General features: G+C 39.9%; 1 protein-coding gene across 1 annotated transcript; it reads left to right on the forward strand.

Moving 5' to 3' along the window:
* The first annotated feature begins 227 nt into the window (after window positions 1-227).
* Window positions 228-24,132, forward strand: DIPK1C (divergent protein kinase domain 1C). Its single transcript, XM_026669888.2, has 4 exons — window positions 228-1,356; window positions 10,226-10,900; window positions 17,565-17,729; window positions 19,579-24,132. The coding sequence occupies exons 1-4, from the start codon at window positions 1,168-1,170 to the stop codon at window positions 19,831-19,833; spliced, it is 1,284 nt and encodes a 427-aa protein (XP_026525673.1). The 5' UTR covers window positions 228-1,167; the 3' UTR covers window positions 19,834-24,132.

A 24,132-nucleotide genomic window follows, 5' to 3' on the forward strand; every position in this document is an offset into this window, starting at 1 on the left:
TTAAAAGTTGCCAAGTTTGGACACCCCGGATTTAAAGCACAGCTTAGTAGTAGTGCTTGAGTAATCAGATCAATACTTAACATGTCGTTTAAGGCAAGGCAATTACTGAAAGCAAATGAGAGATCCTAAAATATATTTCGGGTTGTATGATTTTCCCCCCACCTCACCCCATTCACGCAACCCCAGAACTCCCGTTTGTTAAGCTATTGGTTTTACTGGTCAAGCTACCGTGGGCGGAGCGGAGCGAATTTATTTTTTATTTGATTTGATTTGATTTATTTGATTTGTCAATCGCTTACAAGAGAATAGGGTATAAGTATCAAGATGAGTAGGAATACAGGAAACAGGGAGGAATGAATGGGGACAATAGGACAGGGATCGGGAGGCACGACGGTGCCACTTATGCGCGCCCCTTTGCTTTTATATCGCTATCCGGGATCCAGCGAGAAGAACGTCAGCTCGCAATACAAGAAGGCAGAGAGAAGCGATCCCGTTTCTTTCGGAACACGTCGGGACGAAACCAAGGCGGCGCGCCCAATTGGCCGCTCATTGAAAGGGAAGCCCGTCCGCCCTACCGGGCGGGCAGGTCGGAAGCGTCCCTTTAAAGGCGTCGCTTCAGCCGGTCTGGATTTCCAGAGGCAGGCCTGACTCCCTTCCCCACCTCCCAGGCACGTGAAAACTTTGTCGGGCGAGAGGAGCCGCCGAAGAAAACCCGTCCGAGAGCCGCGGCAGACAAAAGGAGGAGGAGGAGGAGGAGGAGGAGGCACGACGTGGCCGGGGCTGGTGAAGAAGGCTGCGCTTTCCCCGAGCCGCCCCCCCTCACACACAAACATAACAAGTCCCCACCGAGGCGGCTCGCCGGCACGGCGCGTCGTGGGGCGCGACTGTGGAGCCGCAGGGCGCCGAACCTCTGGGGCAGCCGGGCGCTCGCCCGGGAAACGTGCGAGCCTCTGCCGTCCGCGGCTCCGGCTCCGGCACCTTTGGACGTAACGTTTGCAGGGGAGCTGAGCTGCCGACTTCGCCTTTGGCTCCGAATGACGCCTTCGAAAGCGGCTCGGGAGCCAACTGAGGTGGGCTGATGGATGCCGCCGCCGCCGGCTGCTGCTGCTGCTGAGGCGCGGGTTAAAAGCGGGAAGCTCAGGGGCCAGGCGCCCGTCGGTGCGGAGGATGCCCGGGTTGAAGCGCTTGCTGAGAGCCAGGCTGGGCTGCCGCCGATGCTCCGCCGCGCAGTGCCTCTTCTGGGGAGCCTGCTGGACGGTAGGGGGCGGCCTCTTCGCCTTCTTCTTCCTGGCGCACGGGGGCGTCTTCTCGGGGAGATGCACCGACGAGCAGAGTCGCCGGATCCTGGCCAGGCTGGTAGGTGGGAGTGGCGGGTGGCAGGACCTGGGATCTGCCCTCAAGAGCAGGCCCCCACATGGGACTGGGGAACCTTTAAGGGCCTCCCTGGCAAAGGACGCCTCCTAGTTCTAACTGTCTCCCGCTGTTCAGGGCCACCTAGGTGTGCCTTAAAGCAGGTCTCAACCTTGGCAACTTTAGAACTTTAGAATTCTGACTGTGTGAGGTCGATCCACAATTTGGACTCTCAACTCCCAGAATTCCTCAGACAGCTTTGCTGGCTGAGGAATTCTGGGACTTGAAGTCCACAAATCTTAAAAGTTGCCAAGGTTGGAGACTCCTGCCTTAAAGCAAGGTCTTCAATCTTGGCAACTTTAAGCTTGGAGGACTTCAACTCCCAGAATTCCCCAGACAGCTGTGCTGGCCGAGGAATTCTGGGAGTTGAAGTCCTCCAAGCTTAAAGTCGCCAAGATTGGAGACCCCTGCCTTAAAGATCATTCCAGCAGCTTGGATTTGCAATGGGTCCTTCACTTTCTTTTCCTCCAGAGTTTGGTGAGAAATTACTCACCCAGGTGGGAGAATCATTTTCTGCACCTGTAACCCTGAGGGTGCCACCCTTCTCCTGGCACTGTCCAGGATGTGGAGCCCTTGGTGTCCTCCTGAGCTTGCTTGTTTTCTTGCTTTCTTTCTCTCGTTACTTTAACTAGGGAACCTCATCAGTGCTAGTCTTCCAGATCTGTTGGGTCACGATTTCTGCAATTCCAACCCAGAAAGATACATTCTGGACCCGGCTGGGAAAGGTTGTCTTCAAGCAAAGAAGGTAGAAGTGTGTCATCACCACACTTTTGGATCACCCCTCTCCTTATGGATGTGTCTAAAGTGAATAGTCACAGCCAGGAGTGCCTTTTGTAAATTTCTATATGAGCAGCATCACGATAATGTATAGAAATGCAATGTTAGTGTAATGGCTTGTGCTGCTTTCCCTCTTGGCTAGTCCAGATATAGTCCATGTCAGTCCTCAGAGTTTCCAGCCTACCCTTCTGAAGAGTATCAAGTTGGAAAAGGCTGGACTATAACTGGGAAAATCTGGACTGAAGTTTCCATTCAACCATGCAGTTCATTCACTAAGAAAGGAGAATATTTGCAGCTCAGGGTTGACATGAAGGGTCCCTTGGTGCTCTCTGAGCTTGTTTGTTTTCTTGCAGATGTTTCATTATCCAAACTAGGTAGCATCATCAGCGCTAGTAAGGAGTGCAGTTTGCTGTGAGTTTATATTCTGGGGGCCATCAACACTGACAGGGCAAGCCACCGGAATATAAACTGACAGCAAACTACACTCCTTACTAGCACTGATGATGTTACCTAATTTGAGTAATGAAGCGTCTGCAAGAAAAGAAGCAACCTCAGAGAGAACCAAAGATCCCTCAGTCCATTCACTGCACAGCCATCCTTAACTTTGAAACTCAGAGCACCTTACTGGGTTGATGTGAAATTGAAATAGGGAAATGGCTTTGACAGTCATATGTCTTTCCATGAGAATAAGAGATGGAAAAAAAAGATAATGCATTGAATAAGTGGTACATGTTGCATGAATTGAGTGCTGCATAGTCTGAATTATGGGTGTCCAATCATGATAACTTTAAGGCTTACAGACTTTAGCTCCCACAATTTCCCAGCCAGCCATTTTTGGCTGGGCATTTTGGGAGTTGAAGTCCACACATCTGGCTGGGGAATTCTGGGAGTTGAAGTCCATGAGTCTTTAAAGTTGCCAAGGTTGACAGCCCAGTCTAAATGACTGCCCTAGGATAAGGATATCTAGGATATCTGAGGAATAGGATAAGGTATGCAACATGGCAAGAATGGCGTGCGGCTCATGTGTGGATTTTCTCCAAGAAAAACTCTGACCCAGAGCTATGAACTCTTTAGAGGTAGGGTGTTATTCCTACGGTTAAGAAAAGTTGTGGCAGAAATGTACAGGATATTCATCAGGAGTGCAAGAGAAACGAAGATGACAGAACTAGCAGGGATGGCAAAATTGACTTGTTTGTTTAGAGAGGGATTAAAGCCATTTGCAATAAAAATGAAAAAGTGAACTTGTGATCAATAGTTCTGATGATTAGCCAGGGTAGATGATAGGAAGAAAAGCACTATGAAGTAACTTTAGAGAGAGGGCTTAAAATATATTTGTACTTACAACTGATGTGTAGAATATTAGAAGCCTTCTTTTTCTATGGTATCTTGCACTTTCTGCTTTCTCTTTGCTTTCTTTTTCTTTTTTCTTCCTTATTTTATATTAGTTTGCCTTTATTTTTATCTTTTTGTTCAAAAGTTTTAATAAAAGTTATATTAATAGCAACTGCATTATTAGTGACCTGAAACCCCTTATGGACTTTTTGCTTAAGAGTTGCTTATGGAAATGAGGAAATTATAATGTAACCTTAGAGGGAGTGGGTAAAATATAAATGTAATTGCAGCTAAGAACATTGGAAGCCACTTCTTTTGTACTATTTTTTTTCTTTTCTGTATTTCTTTTGCTTTATTTCTTTTTCATGTTCTTTTCATTATTCTTTTTCTCTTCAATTCAAAATTGGTTTTGTTTTTGCTCTGTTGGAGAATAGACATTTATATAAGTCATATTGAGAACTGTGTTAGAGGGGAGCCTATACATTCAACAATGAGATGAAATTATTGATAATAAGTCAGTCAGATAGGTATTGTCGCTTAATAACTGGTCGTTAGTGACCGTTCAGTTCTGACGGTCCTCCAAAAAAGTACTTACGACCTGATAAAAAAATTATTGTGATGGCTACACATCTTCATGGTCACATGATCGCCTTGTGAGTGCTTGGTAACTGGCTTGCATTTACAGCTGTTTATAGCATCCCATGGTGACATGACTATAAGTTTCAATGTTTTTTGCTAGTTTCCCGCATTTATTTCTGGTTTCCAGCAAACCGTCCATTGCATATAATGGATTTGTTTAACAACCACTGGGTTCGCTTAATGACTGCAACATTCTTTAATGACCATGGCATTCGCTTCATGATCTTCACAAAAAATTGGATGCGGTCATGTGTGACCTTAATGACTGCCACAACTTATGAACATAATTACATAAATAAGGGCTACCTTTAATAATTTAAAAATCTGAACCTTGCGCAATGGCTGTCCCATTACTTTGAACCCATCGCTGTGGGCAGTGAAAGAGCTGGATCCTTTTTCACTGCTTCCTTTTTTTAAAAAAGAAAAAAAGCCAGAGAGACATGTGTTGCTAGAAAGGAAGCATGTGCTACTTAATAAAAAAAAAAGTACAACAGGTCTCAATAAATGGCTCTCTACTATCTACACTCTCTGCTTTATGGTATGCAGGGCTTTCCACTCCACTCTGCTCTGCCAAATGTAACTGATTACTTTTTCACAATGCTAAATGGTGACCCAAATACGATCAGGAAGGAATCTTTTGAGCAGAGCTGGCTAAGAACTCCCAAATGTTTGATGCTCTGAATAGGAGGCCTGTGAATATAGCGCCATGAAAGGAGACAAGGATTGTAGTCCATGCTGATGAAGTTTTGCCTGGATTTTTAAAGGAAAAGGGGAGAGAGGAAGGAAAGGAGTCAGGCTCCTGGCTGATTAAGGAAAACAGTCTCTTTCCTGAAAAGCCTTCGCCACTACGATGGCATTTTTAGCCTTCTAGACAACCATTAAGTGTCAATTAAACAAGACAAGAGTACTCAGCTGATGGATCTCCCTGATAAAACTTATTTAAAACAGACAAGAATTTACATTTCCTAATAGGATGTAAAATCAGCTTTGGAGGTAGATAAAACGATGACTTTCAGTGCATTTATTTTCCTTTTTGGAACTGTAATCTACTTCATGAGATGTACCTGATTTGTTGCAGTAGAGTAATTTAGCAACTGTGGAGATAGATTTTAGGAGCGGGTTCCATTTCTGGGTTGTGATAATAGAAGCAAGATTGTTCTGTATTATATTATTATGATATAATATACGGCAACATAGTGATAAAGTTGAAACGTTATTCCATTATTTCTATTTCTTTCCACAGTGAACTATTTTGTTCTAAAACAGGATGTTTAGGATGTTAAAACGAATGTTAAATTGAATTTGCTCGATCGGTTATAACCATCATTTATTAAATTCATGTGCCACCTGACTCTCGATGACTCTGGACTGCTCACAACAATCAAAGAAATTACAATAAAATAAATAAAAGATGGGAAGCATGATGGTCCAGATGGAATGGAGGGAGGGGCTCACTCTCCCTTGGGGGGGGGTGTTCATCTAGATCTGGGGAAAACCCAGTGGTGGATTAAGGCTCACTGGTGCCCTAAGCCAGAGGTTTCCAAACTTAGCAACTTTAAGACTTGTGAACTTCAACTCCCAGAATTCTCCAGCCAGCTATGCTGGGAGTTGAAGTCCACAAGTCTTAAAGTTGCCACATTTGGGGGGCCTGCCCCAAGCACTGACAAATCTTGGTGCCTCCCCCCCTTTGTACATACTGTACAAACGAAGCCATATTCTCAACTTTGTGATGCCCCCTTTGGGCTTGGTGCCCTAAGCATGTGCTTAGTCTGCTTACTGGTTAATACACCACTGGGGAAACCTCAATCCAGAGGCATTCATTGCTAAGGAGAAGGTGCACTTTTGGGATCCTGAGAGATGACATTGTTTAATCAAAGGAACCTGGAGTGTGCCAAGGACCAAACTGGCTAGGCAGATGTTATGGGAGACGGGTGGTCCCTCAAGTAACCAGGCTATATGCCATGTACATTTGCCACTATAAACATTTTAATAAGCAAATGTTATCTGCTATGTTTCACAATTGTTCCGTTACACATTCCCTGGAAAGAAAATTATGTTAAGGCTGTGTCTTGTTCATCTTATATTTCCCTAATTTTAAGAACTGCAAGGGTGTTAGCGTGTAAAGTCAAATAACAGATTAAGCTCTGTTTCTTGTTTTCTTTTATCAAATGGAAAAGTAACTTTAATAAATATCGTTCTATTATGGCAACTACCAGTTGATGACTATAAATGTCCCTTGTGTGATACATAATAAACTACAGCGAATAGTATGCTGTGGCAGCAGCTTTGTCGATTTTGTGGAAATGGAACAATATTGATGATATTACCAAGTTGGGTAATGAACCATTTGCAAGAAAACAACCTAGAGCACCAAGGACCCCCCAGTTCAACCCTGAGTTATACATATCCTCTTCTATTGGCAACAATACTGCATATTTTTCTTCTGACAAGCAGCTGGGAAACTTCAATAGTTCTGAGATATAGGATATTTCCCACAGAGCTGCATTATAGCCCCCAAAGGATTTGGAGCCATTGGGCCTGATTTGAGAATTGCATTTTGCATTCATCATTGAGCCTGCCTCTGCACTGATTTCAGAAGGAGAAAAGTTATTTATTGCTCATCCACAAGCCAGATAAGACAGTACTGTGCTTGGGTTTAAGCCAGTGGTTTTATTGCCCTTGAAGAAACCAAATTGTCTTATAACCAAACACTATAATTTCAGCAATTTCTGATTAATCCCTGAAAAGGTTGGCTGATTTTGACTGCTTGTAATTTGAAGTAGTCATTAAAGTTATTGCATTTGTTTGTTACTTATCTTTAATATTTGGGGAAAAACTATTATGTTGTTTTAATAGATGTGTTTGGATTAAGAATCATGGAATTCACCTTCCCCAAAGTTGAAAACGTTATTTTACAACCTTCCATTGATTAACTTTTGACTTACTTCAAGTAAACACTAGGGAAGCTACTAGCAGAGCTCCTACTCATATAATACTAGCTGCATGAATGTATATCTTTATGCAAAATCAAGGTTATTAAATAGATAAAATTTTAGAAAGCTTGCATGCAAAACAAATTTTACAGATGTAAATATGAAAATTTTTAACATTAGATGTTATAAAAAGTTTTCTTTTTAAGTGTTTTAATATGCACATTATGTTCCTTTATTGCATTATGCTTTATTAAGCCATTTAAAAAGAATCTATGTGCATTCCATTATTCACATCCTTTGGATCTGGTTACAGGGTTTCCAGACCTTTCAACCTCTTTGACTCTAGAGAGTTATGAGGTATGTGGATTTGTTCTTGGAATAATCTGGGGTCATGTCTTCCAATTTTGCAAATTTTGGAAAATACATTTAAATAGGATTTCCCAGCTAAGATGGATGTGCATAACTTTACACATGGCTAGAGTGAAAGAACTGAGAAAAGAATACAACAAACTGAAAGTTTCATCTGGAAATGGGCTGAAGAAGTTTGAAAAGTTCTTGCAAGGGTTGTATTTTCTGCAATAAGCATTTCTGAGGGAGCCTGATGCAGTGGTAGGTGGGAAATTGTTGACTGAAGTAAAGAGGAAGGTCAGAGGAAAACAGGAAGGAAGTTGGTATAAGCAGGGGTGGGATTCTACCAGTTCGCACCTATTCGCTAGACCCGGATGTTAACATTCTAAGTAGTTCAGAGAACCGGTTGGTAGAAGAAATTACTGGCCTAATCCTGTAAGGAAGGCAGGAAGGAAACATTCTGGTGTTGCTTACAGAAACTGCCTCTCTGTTAACCCTTATTACATTCTTGGCAGGACTAGACTTCCTGTCTCTGGAACTTCTCTGGAGCTTTTTTCCCCTCCTTTGCTGGTACTTTGCTTGTGTGGAGTGACCATTTAGTTACAATGGCACTGAAAAAGTGACTTATGACCATTTTTCACACTTACGACTGTTGCAGCATCCCCACAGTCATGAGAGGCCAGGCAAGGAGATGCGTGCCTCAGTGTGAGTGATATTGAGTTGGCCACGCCCAGCCAATAACATGACCACCAAGCCATGTCCACCCAGTCACATGACCACCAAGCCACGTCCACCACCTAAGCCACGCCCACAGAACCGGTTGTTAAAAAATTTGAATCCCACCCCGGGTATAAGGTCTGTTCTATCTGACTTTTTAATTTTTGGCATCTTCAAATCCACATCAGCGAGTGTCTCCTTCAGAGGTGTGCCCAGAATAAACTTTTGCAGCTGCACTTTCTTGAAGGACTGAATGGATACGGTTATACAGGCTGCCTATGCCTATCTTAGAAATGGAAGGATGGAAACAATTATGAGTAGAAGAAGGGACTGGCAGGGGAAATCCTCTTTGTTTCTTCCATGAATTTGAAATGACTACATAACTACAGACTTTCAATCTCCTTTTAAGCTTTTGCAGTCATGAATTATGGAATATATAAACCACACAAATATATTCAGCTTCCATCCCTTTGTTCAGGGATGTGAAGTTAATTTAATAATTGCAGTAAAGAAAGAGGCTGTTGCTGTGATCTAATCTTTTTTTTAAATCATTGTTTTCTGCATTTATTGGGCTTTGTAACATATAATAGTTCGAATGCTGTGTTTTATAAGCAAAAAACACCAATTCTAGTTCACATTCACTTTTTATCATGTGAAATTTGTATTGCATTGTACTGAAATAATTAGAGTTGTTGACTTTTATGACTTCAACTTCATTCCGTAGGGTATCATCACACAATATTAGGTAACCAGGATCCACTGTTCTGGATAGAAGAATGTTGGATTGCAACATACCTCTTTGGAGTTAATGGAGATTCAACAATATCTAGAAGGCCACATCTTGCCCATATTTTCATTCATGTCTTACTAATATTTATATATTAATCACTGGTTTTCAACATCATGTACACAAAAGCCGTACATTTTATCCTTTCCCTCACCCATGTTAATACAGCTGCATGATAATAGAGCTCCCAATCTGGTAATCCAAAGCCCCCATTGTTTTTGGACTCTTGCAACATTTTCAATCTTATTCATGGTTGCCAGACATGTTTCAGAATTATAGTATTTAATTCATCAAAGTATTTTTGTACTATTTTTATTGGGACTCTTTGGAACAGGAAAAGATTTCTGAAGAGGTAGTTTTTAGTTTCTCTCTATGAGATTTGAACTCTTAACTACATGGTGATTAGCTAAGAGGCCAGGTCTTAGCTCCAGAGGTCTAAAACTGGGCTTTCATCATGAGCCAGAAAAGCTACAAAAGTTATGATTTGCTGTAAAATGGACACAATTATAATTTACCATGAGAAACAACTTATTATTTACTGTGGGCAAAGCTTGTTATCACAGCACTAGCCGCTAATGAGGCAACCATAGCTTTCTATGCTTATTTCTTTTATAGTAGTTTTCTTGCTTATTGCTCAGCCAGTATTTCAGGAAAGGCAAACAGAAAGGGCTTAAAAATTTCCGTTCGGGCCATTTTTGCTTCCTACAGGATGAAATATATCCTATGAGGCCTGCCTGTGGATGGAAAGACTTAAAATTCAATAATTCTCAATGAAATACAAATAACGGCCAGATTCGGAATGCAGACCTCCCAACATTTGTGATAAATCAATTATTAGTCTTCATCATTTATCAAATGCCAAAGCTTTGAGAAAAGAAGCTTGCTTTGATCCGTACCACATTACCATATGTAAAAGAAATCCCGCCCCCCCCTAATGTGTAACCTTTTAAATGACTTAGTTCAAAAACTAAACCTACAAACTTCCTCCATAACCAAGAGCCAAGAGTAAAACTGTGGAGATGTTTTTAGAGACCATAACTATAAGGTCACACTGCTTATTAGTTATAAACTATTCAGTACAAAGAGCATTTTCAACCTTATATAATGCCCAACCTTCTGTTTAGACTCACACTTTAGCAACTCTATTCTGCCCTTTCAAGAAAAAAAAAATGTAAAATTAGATAAAAAGAGAAGAGAAGAATCAATGGTTTTCAAAGTGCTTGGAACATTTTACTTTCCTACCATTAGCCTTGTTTGTTTGTTTGTTTCCATTTTTCTGCAGTGTTTTGACTACAGGACGGGCATGTTGACTGGGGATCTTTGTGAAGACTTATGTGTGACCAAGACTTTGACCTATAAACGCTGCCTTTATTATAACCAGGGGAAGAAGGTCATCCAAGCTGACTGGAGAGGCCACCCTGTGATCCTAAAATCAAAAAATGAAATATTCTCTAGCTACCACGGTCTTGGCTTTTTGGAAGAAATGGAATCACAGGGAATTCCAGAAACAGAGCTGCTTCTGATGGTTGCTTTGGAAGTCAAGAACACATTGGGTCTGGAACTTCCTAACAAAACTGTGGGACCTTTGTGGAAGAAAAGAAGCCCACATTGGAAAGCACAGCTGGCTAGTTTGTGGGCTTTACTCCAACAGGAAGAGTACATTTATTTTAGTGTTTTGCAGGACATCAGTAAACATGTTCTAAGGGTTATCGGTTCTTGTGGCCACTTTTATGCAGTGGAATATCTGACAGCCGGACATGCGTGGCACAGTACCCTTTTCTCCGTGGAAGATGCTGTTGGTGCTTCCCTCTCTGGGATTAAACACAAGGCCAAAGCCATCATCCAAATTGCAATCAGCTTCTTGGATATGGTGAATCATTTTGACAACGACTTTTCTTATCCTCTTCATCTCTGTGATATTAAGCCGGAAAATTTTGCCATCCGGAATGATCTGACGGTAAGTTAGGATCAGCTTTTCATAACTAAATATAATTCACTAGCATAACGAAAGTTGTGAGCACCAGCATGTTGAGTGGGGATCTTTGTGAAGGCTCATATGTGGCACAGACTGTGACCTATAAACTTTGCCTTTATTATGATCAGGGGAATAAGGTCATAACAAGGAAACTTCATGTTCTTCGTTGAGAGCAAAGCAACAGTTTTCTAAATATTGCCAGCATTATATATTGGAGCAGACTATGAAATTTTGCTATTTAAAACTCTGCCCTTTATGTTTTTGCTGTTCTAATATTCTGCATTTGTTAAGAGTCTCTTTTCCTATGTGCTGTTCTATAGCGTCAGCAAGAATTTTCTGGAATATATAAGCTATTTGCAAAAAATAGTAATGGCAGATTGAATAAGTAAAAGCTCTGCAAAAATGTTGATCTGCTTCTGTTTCAGATTGCAACAGATCAGACTTGCCTTCTACCTGAATATCTGACCACACTTACTCTTCTCTTGTGCTTTCTTCTCCTTCCACCCACGCTTTTAGTCTTATATAGTCATTAAAGTTTCTTGACTTTGGGTTCCCACCATACCTATATATGTTTTTACTTATATTTTTAAAATGCATAAGTACTTTGAACAGAAGCTATCACCTTGTGCAAAGGTGATACTGGTTTAGTTTTATAAGAAATATTATTTGGAGTTCCAACATCAGAAGCATGTAATTACGAAGGTGAAAAAGAGTGAAGGTTCTCACTTGTACATTTCATCTCCTTGGAGATAGAAATCCCAGTCTCCAACATTTTCCAAAGATACTATAAATGCACAGCCTGGATGGCAATTGGAGAATGTGTATTACAGTCACGTGCCTACAGATAACAGTGACAGAAACCTGCATAGTAGTGATGGATAATGTTAGTGTTAATTCCAGAAATAGTGGAATAGTGTTAATTCCACAAATGGATGAAATAAAAATCAAAAGTGGATGAAGGCACTGGCTCTTCTTTCTCCTCATTTATCTGTTCTGTAACAACACTTTTTTTTACATGCACTGATCTATCTGCAACAAATATTATCAATCTATCCATTAATTGTGGAAAACAGCAAAGTGATTTAAATTGCTTCCTTTTCTTGTGCTGTTTCCCATTCTACCTTTTTCACACCCACACAATTAGGCAAATACATGTACAATCACGTACCCATTAGTTTATCTCCATTTTGACACTTCCCATCTATCAATATTTAATCCTTGATACAATTTCCTTTGCTTCATCCTATACATTCTTCCATTCATACATTCATACAGGAGTCATACATTAATGTTTAATCCACATCTCCTCCTCTTTTAGTCAGCATACTAAGAAAGGAAAGGTAAATGAAATACCAGGAAGCAGGAAAACAGCAGAGTTTGGTATTTGCTGAGGCAAATACCCTTGAGGCAAAACCAGGAAACTGCCCTCCTATGTCTGAAATGAATGGAAGAGATTTGTTTTCCATTGCATTTCCTGAAAATCTTGAAAGACTGTAGTTTGCAGGAAAGCATGTTATTGATTTGACCCATCATGAGCTTTTGGGGAAGGTGGAGTACATATGAGATAGAACTGAGTTCTGATCTCAGCATTAGTTTTATAAGGACTGAAACATCTATAAAAGTGTCTTCAACTCATGTTTTCAGCTTAAGATAAAGGTAAAGGTTCCCGACTCTAGGGGATGGTGCTCATCTCCATTTCAAAGAGCCAGTGCTGTCCGAAGATGCCTCCATGGTCATGTGACTAAAAGCCGAAGGTGCACGGAACGCTGTTACCTTCCCACCAAAGTGGTCCCTATTTTTCTCCTTGCATTTTTACATGCTTTCGAACTGCTAGGTTGGCAGAAGCTGGGACAAGTAACGGGAGCTCATGCAGTTACGCGGCACTAGGAATTCAAACCACCAAACTGTTGACCTTTCTGATCGACAAGCCCAGTGTCTTAGCTACTGAACCTAAGTTTAAAATTTCATGTTAAGTTTTCAACTTAACTTTAAGCAAATTAATTCATTTTTGTGGCGTGAAAGCTAGCACAGCTGCTAACAGAATCGGTATTTATTTAAGTAGCAATAGCACTTAGACTTACATACCATTTCACAGGGCTTTACAGCCCTCTCTAAGTGGTTTACAGAGTCAGCATATTTCACCCAACAAATCTGGGTCCTCGTTTTACCGACCTTGGAAGGATGGAAGACCGAGTCAACTTTGAGCTTGGTAAGACTTGAATTGCCAAACAGCTGGCAGTTGGCAGTCAGCACAATTAGCCTGCAATACTGCATTCGAACCACTGCACCACCATGGCTCAAGTACCTATACAGGTAGTCCTTAACCAATGACCAATTGAAGTTACCATAGACCCCTCAAAAGCTACTGATGAACTTTTTGAAGATGGCCATACAGCAGCCCCTCCCACAGTCACATGATTGTATTTTGGGTATTTGGCAACCAGTTCACTTTTATGGCTATTTTCACTATCCCACATTCACGTGACTGCTCTTTAGGATGGTTTTTTTTTTTGCCGATTTCTGGCATTTACTTCCGGTAAGGGGTGCTTGGTGTGACTGGCACTGATGATGTTACCTAGTTTAGGTAATGAAACATTTCCAAGAAAACATCTGCAAGAAAAGCTCAGAGAGCATCAAGGACCACTCATTTCAATCCTGAGCTATATTGTCCTTTATTAGTTTACTTCCAGGTTCTGGCAAAAATGCCAATTAGGGAAAATTAATTCTCTTAATGACGATTGGAAAAAATGTTGAAAAATCAGCTCAAGTCACATGATGTTTGATATCTATCTGCAGCAACTTGCAGCTGTAATTCTGAGCTCAATTACAATTGTAAGTCAATTGTATTGGTATAGAATTCCACACTGGAAAGTCCGATGCTAAGGTGACTTAAAGGTGTAGGAATAATTCAGTTTTCTATTTCTTATATCATAAAATAGTCTGAATTATTAAGTGGGGAACAGAATAATTTTCCAGGATTAATCATAGTTATATGTTTACTCAAATTCAGCACAATCATCGAAGAATGCCCTTTTATGCATGCAGGACTCTTTCCAACTGACTGGAAGACATTAGCTCCTGCCACTGTCGGCACTGCTAGCCATTGCTCAACGTCATAGACATACCGTGCTGACTCAGCTGCAATAATGTTGGTATTCATCTCACTTGTTAATCATGCATATCTATCCAAGCAACACATGTGCAGCTGCAATGCAATATGGCATAGTGCCTTTCTTCAAGAGAAGAATGAAGTCCCCTCCCAAAGTTTGAAATGATCCCACTTACAGTTCATTGCAAAAATTAGAAAAGAGATATCAAGGGTAAGTGTGCAAAATGACTGCAGAAGGTGGAAGAAGAGAAGGAAAATACAGTCAAACTTCAGCTTAACCAGAATTCCACTTTGCAGACTTCAGACGCAAAGGACAAAATTTCTACCTCACCTTCTAGAAATAATGACAAACTTTTGCGCCTAAAAAAGTCTAGAGAAAATACTTGAATTTGTGTTACATGTAAGATCATTTGTGCTGACATTATTTGTTTATTGAGATCTTCACGTAAATTGATGCAAATGAGGTAATCTGTGTCAGTTGCATAATAACATAATGCAAATAATGTAGACCACATTTGTGTAGACCACAAATGACATACTTTGGGCAGTAACGAACATTTAAAACTGAAAAGACACCTCTCATTCAAATTATTCCCTTAAATAGAAGATTTCTGTATTATTATTTCTACCAGTATTAAAAGTATTTCTAATTCCATTTAGTAACTGGAATTTGGGCAGGGACAAGTTACAGTGGTAGTTAAAACATTAAATGATTCTGTGCATATAATCCAAGAAAAATAATAGTGTAATAGTGTAATCGCAAAATACATTTAATGAATAGTGCAGCAGACCAAAAATGCTGTTCTCTTAAAAATTAAACCAAATGGAAAGTTATAGAAATGTCAGAGAAAACAGGAATGTCTTTGACTCACTGGGAGTTGGGTAGCATATAAATGTAATGTGTTGTTGCTGCTGTTGTTCTTAATTGCTTGGTGTCAAAAAGATACTGAGACAAAGGATAAAATAACAGATTAAAAAAAAACAACAGTCCCTGTGCTGGCATTTGGAAAAGGGAAGAAAAAAATAAGTCATTTTCAGATTTTTTTTTAAAAAAATAGGAAAATGCATGGGATTTGACTGAGGAAGAGAAATTTGAGAAACAAATGACAATCTGCCTGGCATTTTGAATAGTCAGCCTAGATTATGATTCAAATTTCTATTCATGTTTTTGTTGAGGGCTTCCTGTAATTTTGTTCCATACACAACCCTGAGAGGACTCTCTGACCAATCTGCCAGTTTTGCTAATACAAATTAATGAAATGGCCAGCACATGATACCAAGGGAGGGAAAGGTTATTTTATTAATGCTGCATATAATTGCTTTTTGAATATGAAAGAAATCTCTCTGAAGCTTCTGAGTTATTGCTTAGCCTTCTCATAATATTTGGACCACAATCTAAATGTGGCCTGCTTACTTGCATTCCAATAAATATATGAAACAAAAGGCAATGAACCGGTAATGTTTTCCATTAGAAGTTCTTAATGAAAGAGAAACTCAAAAGAAGTTGCACACTGCAAGAGGAGATGTCAAGAATTACTGGTGTTCTTGATAGTGCCTGTATCGACCTGTGGAAAGCCCACGGCTGTTTTCAAAGAAGGGAAGGGAGTGGGAATGGGTAGTTTCTCTTGGAGTTCAGGAAAATTAGAAGAACATTTCAAATTCAGAAATCTCACCTCGTCACTCAGGCTAATGGGATTTTAGATGTGTTTTTTTCATCCACTGTGTTTCTTTTTCATTTTTGACATTGATCATTGCAAGACAAAAATTCACAGAGTGTATCATTTAAAAATAAATAGATTATGAATCAGCTTTGGGATTCTTTTCAATCACACAGAGGGCTGGAAATGATTAAAATACAATAAATAAATCTGGGAAACCAGCAATATTTGGAACAGCCTCAGTCAGCTCTATTGCTATTTTTAAAGTTCTCCTTGGCCTTGTTCATACAACATGTTTAACTGGATCAGTGGAGAAAGTGGATCAATATGTTGTTGGAACTTCCAGATGAGGTGAAATGATCTCTCTCATCAACTAGGGCAATCATTTGCAAAGGTTGTATTTCCATGACTTTTTGAAAGGACAAATGTGTTTGTGTGACCTCTCCTGCCATGATTAAAACTCATGATTTCATTGGTGTTAGGGATGAGCAAGTCTTCTTTGGGAGGAAAAAAAAAGACCAACAAAAGACTGACATGGCTGTGCTGGGTCATGTGTGGCCAGTGAATAATGCCAAGAAAAGGGACATCTTAGGAGCAGGTATTTTAGGTACAAGTATATCCTGGAAATCTGCTGGTTTTAGCTGTGGCAGAGCTGAGCCTTTTGCTGAGCCTTTTCAACTGACATTGGTTTATAAAATACTCTCCCTTCAGCCATTGTAAATGCTGACATGAATAATTAGGGATAGATTGTCATATGAGCCCTGTTAGGTTTTTTTTCATGGAAACCAGCCATTAGAAGCTGTGATTATGTTTTATAGTTTAGTCTGTTATAGCTCACAAGCAAATCATGTTTAATCAAACCATGACTTAAGAAGAACACATGAACCCAGTATAAGAGTAATACTTTTGATCTGGGATAAGAAATTCAAATTAGCTTGAGAATTCTCTAATCTAGAACCTAATATGAAAGGTATTGTTCATCTCTGTCTAGATTCAAATTGAGTAATTGTATAAACAAGGTTTTGTCCCGTAGATTACCATTAGGTCCACAACCCAGAGCATCCTTGAGACCCTCAAGTAAGACCCATTGGATTCAAATGTGCAGCCATATGGGCATTGGGCTTTCAATTCTGAGCCTCAGCCCAACACACTTTCAAGTACAGCTAGTCCTTGATTTACAACACTTCATTTAATGATTGTTCAAAGTTACAATGTTTCTGAAATTTTTTTACTTATGACAATTTTTCACATGTATGACCACGCACTTAACAAATGTTTCATTTAGCAACAGAAATGTTGGACTCAATTGTGGCCATAAGTCGAGGGCTCCGTACCTCTGGGGTTTCATCCAGTTCTGGAAAATAGTGGGGCAGTATCAAAAAATGTACCCAGAAATCTCTACATGGAAAAGATGTGTTCAGTCACATTCCTGGAGTTCCAGTCCTTTTGCAAAAGTACCTTTTTGCAAAAGGTACTTTTATTTCATTGTTGAAATAAAAGAAGGATATGCCTTTCGGTGGCATTTGCAGCAAGTTCTGACAAAATGCACTTGCTTGTCATTATATAAATTCAGGAGGTGAATTCCCACACATTTATCAGTTGCTTCTCCCCAGGTGCAGAGGCCCAGGGTGTCCTTAAAGAATTGTAATAATTGCAAGACTCACACTTACTCCACGATTTCCAAGGAAAGCTTACATTTATAGAGTAGACCGTTTGCGTTTCAGAGGTAGTGAGTGAGCAACATAGATCCCATGTGTAATTTCTCATTTTCTCTTGAATTTATCCTGCCTTGCTTTCTCTCAGAACTCAAAGCGTCCTAAAACTGCATGGGGTTTTGACTCAAGAGTAAATCAACCTAAATGCATTGCTCTGATTGCAGGTGGTTGCCATCGATGTAGACATGGCCTTTTTTGAACCTAAAATGAGAGACATCCTCGAACAAAACTGCTCAGGAGATGAAGACTGTGTTTTTTTCGATTGCTTTTCCAAATGCAATCTGAAGAATGGAAAATGTGGAGCAGAAAGAGCCAACACTAACCTTCAAGTGAGAGACTAAGTAGAAATATTTTTATTTAAGTGGCTGCATGCCTCTGCTTTAAAATCCTAATTACTGCACTGATTAAAATGAATGTATCCATGACTGGCATCTGGGCATGTTCAAACACATCAGCATAATCACTAGTCCCAAGTAGTGACTTCAAGATACAGCTATAAATGTGCCCAGAGATACCAGCCACAGACAGATCATACAAAGTCATATCATGTCATCCTTTTTAGGGAAGACTATTAAAGATTCTGTTACTATTCTAGTCTCTGCAATAACATCTGTACTGTCAACATCTGGTGTAGCATCCTTCCACCACATGCCAGCGGTAGTGAATGATGCTGAACACAGAGCAAGGCATTTCATAAAGCGATAACATTGTATAACTTGGCAAGTTGTTCTGAAGCAGTGTTTCTGAACCTTGGCAGTTTTAAGTTATGTGGACTTGGCCAGGCTGGCCAAGGAATTCTTTAAAATTCACACATCTTAAAACTGCCATGGTTGAGAAACACTGTCCCAGATATTACAATATGAAAGGAGAAGAATTTGCCACAGGAGTGCTGTTAGTAGCCTTTTCACAATGAGTAAAACATATAGCTCCACTCTCAGTAAGGAGTCAAACTATGTGTATGTGGTAAAAAATGAACCCTTACTAGTACCACTACTACTATGACTATGCACAGTATTTGCATAGGTAAAGCAACAGCAATTTATGTCCATACTGTTCAGTTACAAAAGAGGTAGAGGATTTTATTATACTGTATAACTGGTTGCTCCATTTTTCTTCTGTGAATTGATTCACTTCATATGGAGGTGTTGCTCTGAATGGTTGATGGTCAAAAATGGTTGTCAGTGTCTCACATTTTACAATCAGTGTAAAGGTCAACTATATTAATCAGATCATGTTCTTATTCATTTTATTGGAAACCACTTCTATGCTTTCCTCAGAGTAATTCTTGAAGTTGGATTAAGTGTTTACCCAAGAGAGGAATAGGTAGAATAAAATTTTTGTTGAGTTTTTATTCCCATGGTTGGATGGAGAACTGTTTTTACTGTTTTGTGTATCACCCAGGGTTAAAATTACAATATGGGCAGCTATATAAGTCTTCTAAAATAAATGATAAATAAAACAGCGGGGAAATTTGTTAGCAGACAGAAGAGAGGAAAAAATTTAAAGCATAACCTGACTCCAGTGCAGAGCGATACCATTTATTTAGATGCCAGAAGTCAGTTCTTTTGCCCAGATGGGATATGAACATGTTTGCATTGATTTATTTAGTGAAAAATGGGATGGGGAACTTTTCTGTCTAGGGATAAAATTTTATCCCTAGGCATCGTAACATCAGCATTGAAGTGGGTGGACCCAACAGATTTTGAACTTTTTGGTCTAGGAGAGGGGGAATTAAAAAGTGTCCTTAAGCCTCCACAACTTTAAGGTGCCCATGAAACCTCCAACTCCCCAGTAAAGCAAAAAAACCCTGAGACTGATCACATTGGCCACCGATGGGGCTTGGTGGGGGGCGCTGGCTGCTGGTTGTTTCCCTTGCCACACAGTGCATAGATTTTTCTCTGCCCAAGTAGAGTGAGTCACTTGTATAAAAATTGCTCTGAGCCAAGATCTCATTATAGAGTGGCCCTGTCATGGTCTGTGTAGTGTTTATGTGTCAGATTTTTATTTTATAGCTCTTATTGTGAAGCTCTTTGAGCCATATAGAGCCAATGGGAATTTAGCAGCATAGGAGCCTTAATAAATAAAAAAAAATGCATCCATAAATTGCAAAGCACAACAGGACTGAACAACTCAGGTGATTCTTCAGTATAAGACTCTGTTTTTCTTCTTTTTCAATAGGTCATCTGTGATAAAATATTTCGCCCCTGGTTCACTCTAAATCTCGGAGGATCTGCCGTTTCCTTTCCCATGCAGCTGCAGTTACAGGAGGCTGTGCATGATTGTGCACAACCAAGGATCAAGGATATTTCCAACATGCAGAGCAATTCTGCAAATTCTTTTTCTCAGCTATACAACTTGTTCCAAGTTAGCCAAAAGGAACTTCAGAAATCTAGTCTAGCAGATTCATCGGTTATGGTTACCCAGGAAACATAGCCTTTTCTTTCTGCTGTTGCTGAATTAAATTATTTTCTACTTATTTTTTTATTTTACTGTATTTTGAAAACCACAACTGAGCTTGCTGTGTATAGATTAGAATGAAATCCTGATTTAAGAGACTTATCTTCAGTAGACTTTGGATACAGTGAACCAAATTTCTATTCGGACAGCTCCCCTGAAATAACAGAAGTCTGTTTCACATAGATTTGTTCTTATTGATTTACACTAATTTTAATTTACACTAAGTTTATCTTAATGTTATGGTACAACACTTTGTCATTTGCATAATGATGTCATTATGCAAGTGATGTCAATCACTATGAAGATGTACTTTTGTATTTATCAAGCATTGGAAGGAACAAACATATCTTTCTTTCCTCAAATGGTCCATTAAATTGAGGTTTAGCTATATTAATTCTTTCTGAAATGTGGAAAGCAGTAATATCAGCCAAACTAATACAAGACTCAATCATTTACATTTCGAAGTGTTTAAGGGAGGAGAAAAATAGAACATCTTAGTAATTTCATTTTACTTCTAAAATGAATAGTTGAGGATGTGGCTGAGTGTCTAATAAACATGCTCAATGAAGATATTTGCAAAGGTAGTGTATCATATTTTAACAAACAACAGTTTCGAAATGAATTTATCAGTTACAGCCTCCTTGTTGCTCATAATTAGGTGAAATTATTTTATTAACAAAGTTTAGTGATAGAAGTGGAGTAGAGAATAAATGCAATGTAATTTTGTTGTTATATCTGGACTCGCAGGTTATGTTCTCTGTTTGAGTGATGCTGTAACACTGATGGAATTAACTCACAACTTTATGAAGGACAAATACATATATTCGACACTGTTTACTAGATTGTAATCCCAGGATAGCTTTAAATCAGGACTGACTTGTTATATGGCTGCAGTCTCTTGTGGTTAACAGGTTTGAGATGGCATGACATTGGTTGGGACCAAAACTCAATGATAAAATAATGTTTTTTTCTCCCTCTCTAACATCCTTGCCAATTTCTTATTTTCTTCAACATCCTCTTTCTTTCCCAGTGTGCAGTCCATAAGTGAAATAACTTTTAGCATCTGACAAATCTTTTTCAAGTGGTTTTTAAAATTAAACTCTGTGATGAAGTTGGATCCTCCTTATTCATGATTCTGCCTGCCTGTATTTTTCCTCTTATTTGAACCTTTTCCTTTGAACTGTATATTCCACAAAAGCCATGTCCACACAATGTGTTAAACTATAGTCTGACTGAATTGAATGAATTGCAAATAGCAAGGTTGCCATATTCCAGGAAACTAAAATCCATAGTTAACAACAGTAACTAGAAAGATATCCACAAAGATGCAAACCACATTTTAGCTAATTCTGTTGCCCTAAAAATCTGCAGTTTGCAGATGACCAAATGGAGGGACAATGATAATTATATGGGAGAAAGTGTAACCATGAAGTATTCACTTAGAGGAGGCATTTTAAATTGTATCAGCAAAATGAACTGCAGCTTGATGCCTATCTTTCAGACTAAATTTCATTGCTTTCTTGCTTCTGCAGCAGTTTTTCACAGATCTAGACTGCAAAAGTCCTGATGATCAATAGAGACCTTTGAGAATGTTGGTCTAATTTTTGCATCCTTAATCTGATAGCTCTGTTAAGAGATGCTGAAGAGGAATCAATCCAGACTCCATAGTATGCTACTGTTTTTCTTCTTTAGCATGGCACCACCATGGTGATGTATTGACCATATATACAGTATATTGATAATAAGGATGGTGAGGCATCATTATCTCCTCTTATTGTGTCCACATCTTGTGGTCCTGCTTTGGGTGACACAAGCTTTCCTGGGTAAGGATGGATCAGAGAACCGTTTGTAGGGGTGTGCGGAAAATGTTTCCCAGTACTGTCGATAAAATCACTCACATTCATTCTCCATTCAGCACTGGGTTTGTTGCAGATCATATGGGAGGAGCCTTAGGAATGGTAGGAACCTACTGGTCTTGTGGAAGTGGATGAGGTCCTTAGGGCTGTGAGCCTAGCCACTTGCTCTTTAGTTCCATGTCCTTCCTGATTGATTAAAGTGGGGAAAATCTATTCACAATCACTGTTACCTTAGTCACCTTCCTTTTGGATTTCTATAATGCGCTCTACATGGGGCTGTTCTTGAAGAGTATCCAGAAACTTCAGCAGGTGCAAACTGCAGTAGTGGGAGCAATTATATGACAAGAGCAGTAAGATTACACCTCTGTTTCATGAGCTGCGTTAGTTGCCAGTCTACTCCATCCAATTCAAGGTGCTTATTTTGTCCTTTAAAGCTTTTCATGGCATTGAGACCACTTCTCTTTGAATACACCTGCTCACCCTGTCAGGTCTGTGTGTCCGGCTGGCTATACTGTGGCTTCTGCCCAATGGTAAAAGTGAGAAAAGACACTGACCAGGATATGAATCATCCCTAAGTATCTTCCTTACTCTGCTAAAACAATGAGACCTGGGGATGTCATCCAGTGGTGTTAGGGGGTAACCAATGGTTTCTTGTGCTGAATTTATCACTCTCTGTCGTGCCTTCCTGTCCGCAGCTGTTGAGCCAGTGTACCATACTGTTATACAGTATGTAAGGATATTTTCTATCATGGACCGATAGAGGTCATCAGCTGTTGTTCCACCTGATTTTTCCACAGGACTCTAAGGAAGTCTCTGCTGAGCCTTCTTAACCATCAGGGACATGTTGTATTTCCAGGTGAGGTCTTGACTGATAAGCACTCCCAAGAATTTAAAAGAGGAAACCCTCTCCACACAGCCTCCCTTAATATACAGTGGGGCAAGTTCCTTTTTGTGCTTCCGGAAATCCAGCACCATCTCTTTTTTATCTTGCTAGAGTTTAAATATAAGTTGTTTTTTAAATATCATGTGGATAGCTTCTGGACTTCTGTCTTCTATGCTGATTCGTCCTCTCCAGTTATATGACTCAGCACTGTTGGATCATCTGCGAACTTCATTATGATGTTGAATGGATCAAAGGATATGCAGTCATGTGTATACAGAAAGTACAAGCAGGGGCTAAGTAAACAACTCTGAGGGGAGCCTGTGCTGAGTTTCAGGGTGGAGGATGTAAAAGGACCCAACCCTTACTATTTGTGGACGATCTGTCAGGAAGTCTTTAACCCAGTCATAAGCGAGGGGAGGGAAATTCAGGTCAGTCAGCTTTTCAATGAGGATGCTTGGTAAGATGATATTACAGGCCAAACTATAGTCTATAAAAAGCATTCTGACATAATTCCCAGATTTCTCAAGGTGTCTCAATGCAATATGTAGAGCAGTGGCTATGGCATCCTCTGTCGACCTGTTGCTTCTATAAGAAAACTGATGTTGATCAAAATTCGATGGAAGACAGGACCTGAGGTGTTGTGAGACCAGTCTGTCAAAGTACTTCATCACTATAGACATCTGTGCAATGGGTCTATAGCAGAGGTGGTATTCAGCAGGTTCTGACCAGTTCTGGAGAACCGATAACAGAAAATGAGTACTTGGGAGAACCGGCAAATACCACCTCTGACTTGAGATTTTACAGTATCCTTTCCATGCCACACCCACCAAGCCATGCCCACAGAACCGGTAGTAAAAAAATTTGAATCCCACAACTGGTCTATAGTCATTCAGGCTGTTTATAGCTGCTTTCTTTGGAACTGGGATGATTGTGGCTGCTTTCAAGCATGATGGAACTCTAGCCAATTGTAGGGAGATATTAAAGATCCTTGTGAAGACCCCTGTTAATTGGTTGGCACAGGTTTTTACCACTATCCCCACCATCCCATCTGGCCTGCAGCTTTGTTGGGATTTACGGCCTTCAGCACAGCTCTCACTTGATGTTCATGCAAGGTGAGTGGCTAGAGATTAGAGGGCCTTTGGGCTAGAGCCACAGATTTACAGGTCTATTAATCTCAAAGCGGGAGAAGAAGCTATTCAGCTCCTCCACCAGCATGGCATCAGCATTGGCTGTTTTCATCATACTGCCCTTGTAATTGATTAGATGTTGTGGCCCCTGCCATACCTGTCTTGAGTTATCATCTGCCAGATGCTTCTCTACCTTTTGTTTATATTTCTGTTTAGCCACTTTGATGCCTCTCCTCAAAATTGCCCTGGCCTTGTTGTATTCATCTTTGTTTCCTGCCTTGAAGGTGGAGTTTCGGTCCCTCAGGACCTCTCTCTTTACAACATAGACTGTCCTATTGAGAGTGGGGGATGGACATGATGGGATTTTGATCATTATTTTACAATGGAAATAAAGATTATCGACAATTGA

This window comes from Notechis scutatus, chromosome 3 (genome assembly GCF_049901735.1).
Source record: "Notechis scutatus isolate UNSWTSFEM ecotype Mainland chromosome 3, rNotScu1.2, whole genome shotgun sequence".
In the NCBI taxonomy this organism is placed as follows: domain Eukaryota; kingdom Metazoa; phylum Chordata; class Lepidosauria; order Squamata; family Elapidae; genus Notechis; species Notechis scutatus.

What these genes read in the sequence shown, in the direction of transcription:
- DIPK1C (XM_026669888.2), top strand. Translation starts at nt 1,168, where the DNA reads ATGCCCGGGTTGAAGCGCTTGCTGAGAGCCAGGCTGGGCTGCCGCCGA. An exon ending in CCATCCGGAATGATCTGACG is followed by an intron (nt 10,901 to 17,564) that starts GTAAGTTAGGAT and finishes CTCTGATTGCAG; the next exon opens with GTGGTTGCCATCGATGTAGA. An exon ending in GAGCCAACACTAACCTTCAA is followed by an intron (nt 17,730 to 19,578) that starts GTGAGAGACTAA and finishes CTTTTTCAATAG; the next exon opens with GTCATCTGTGATAAAATATT.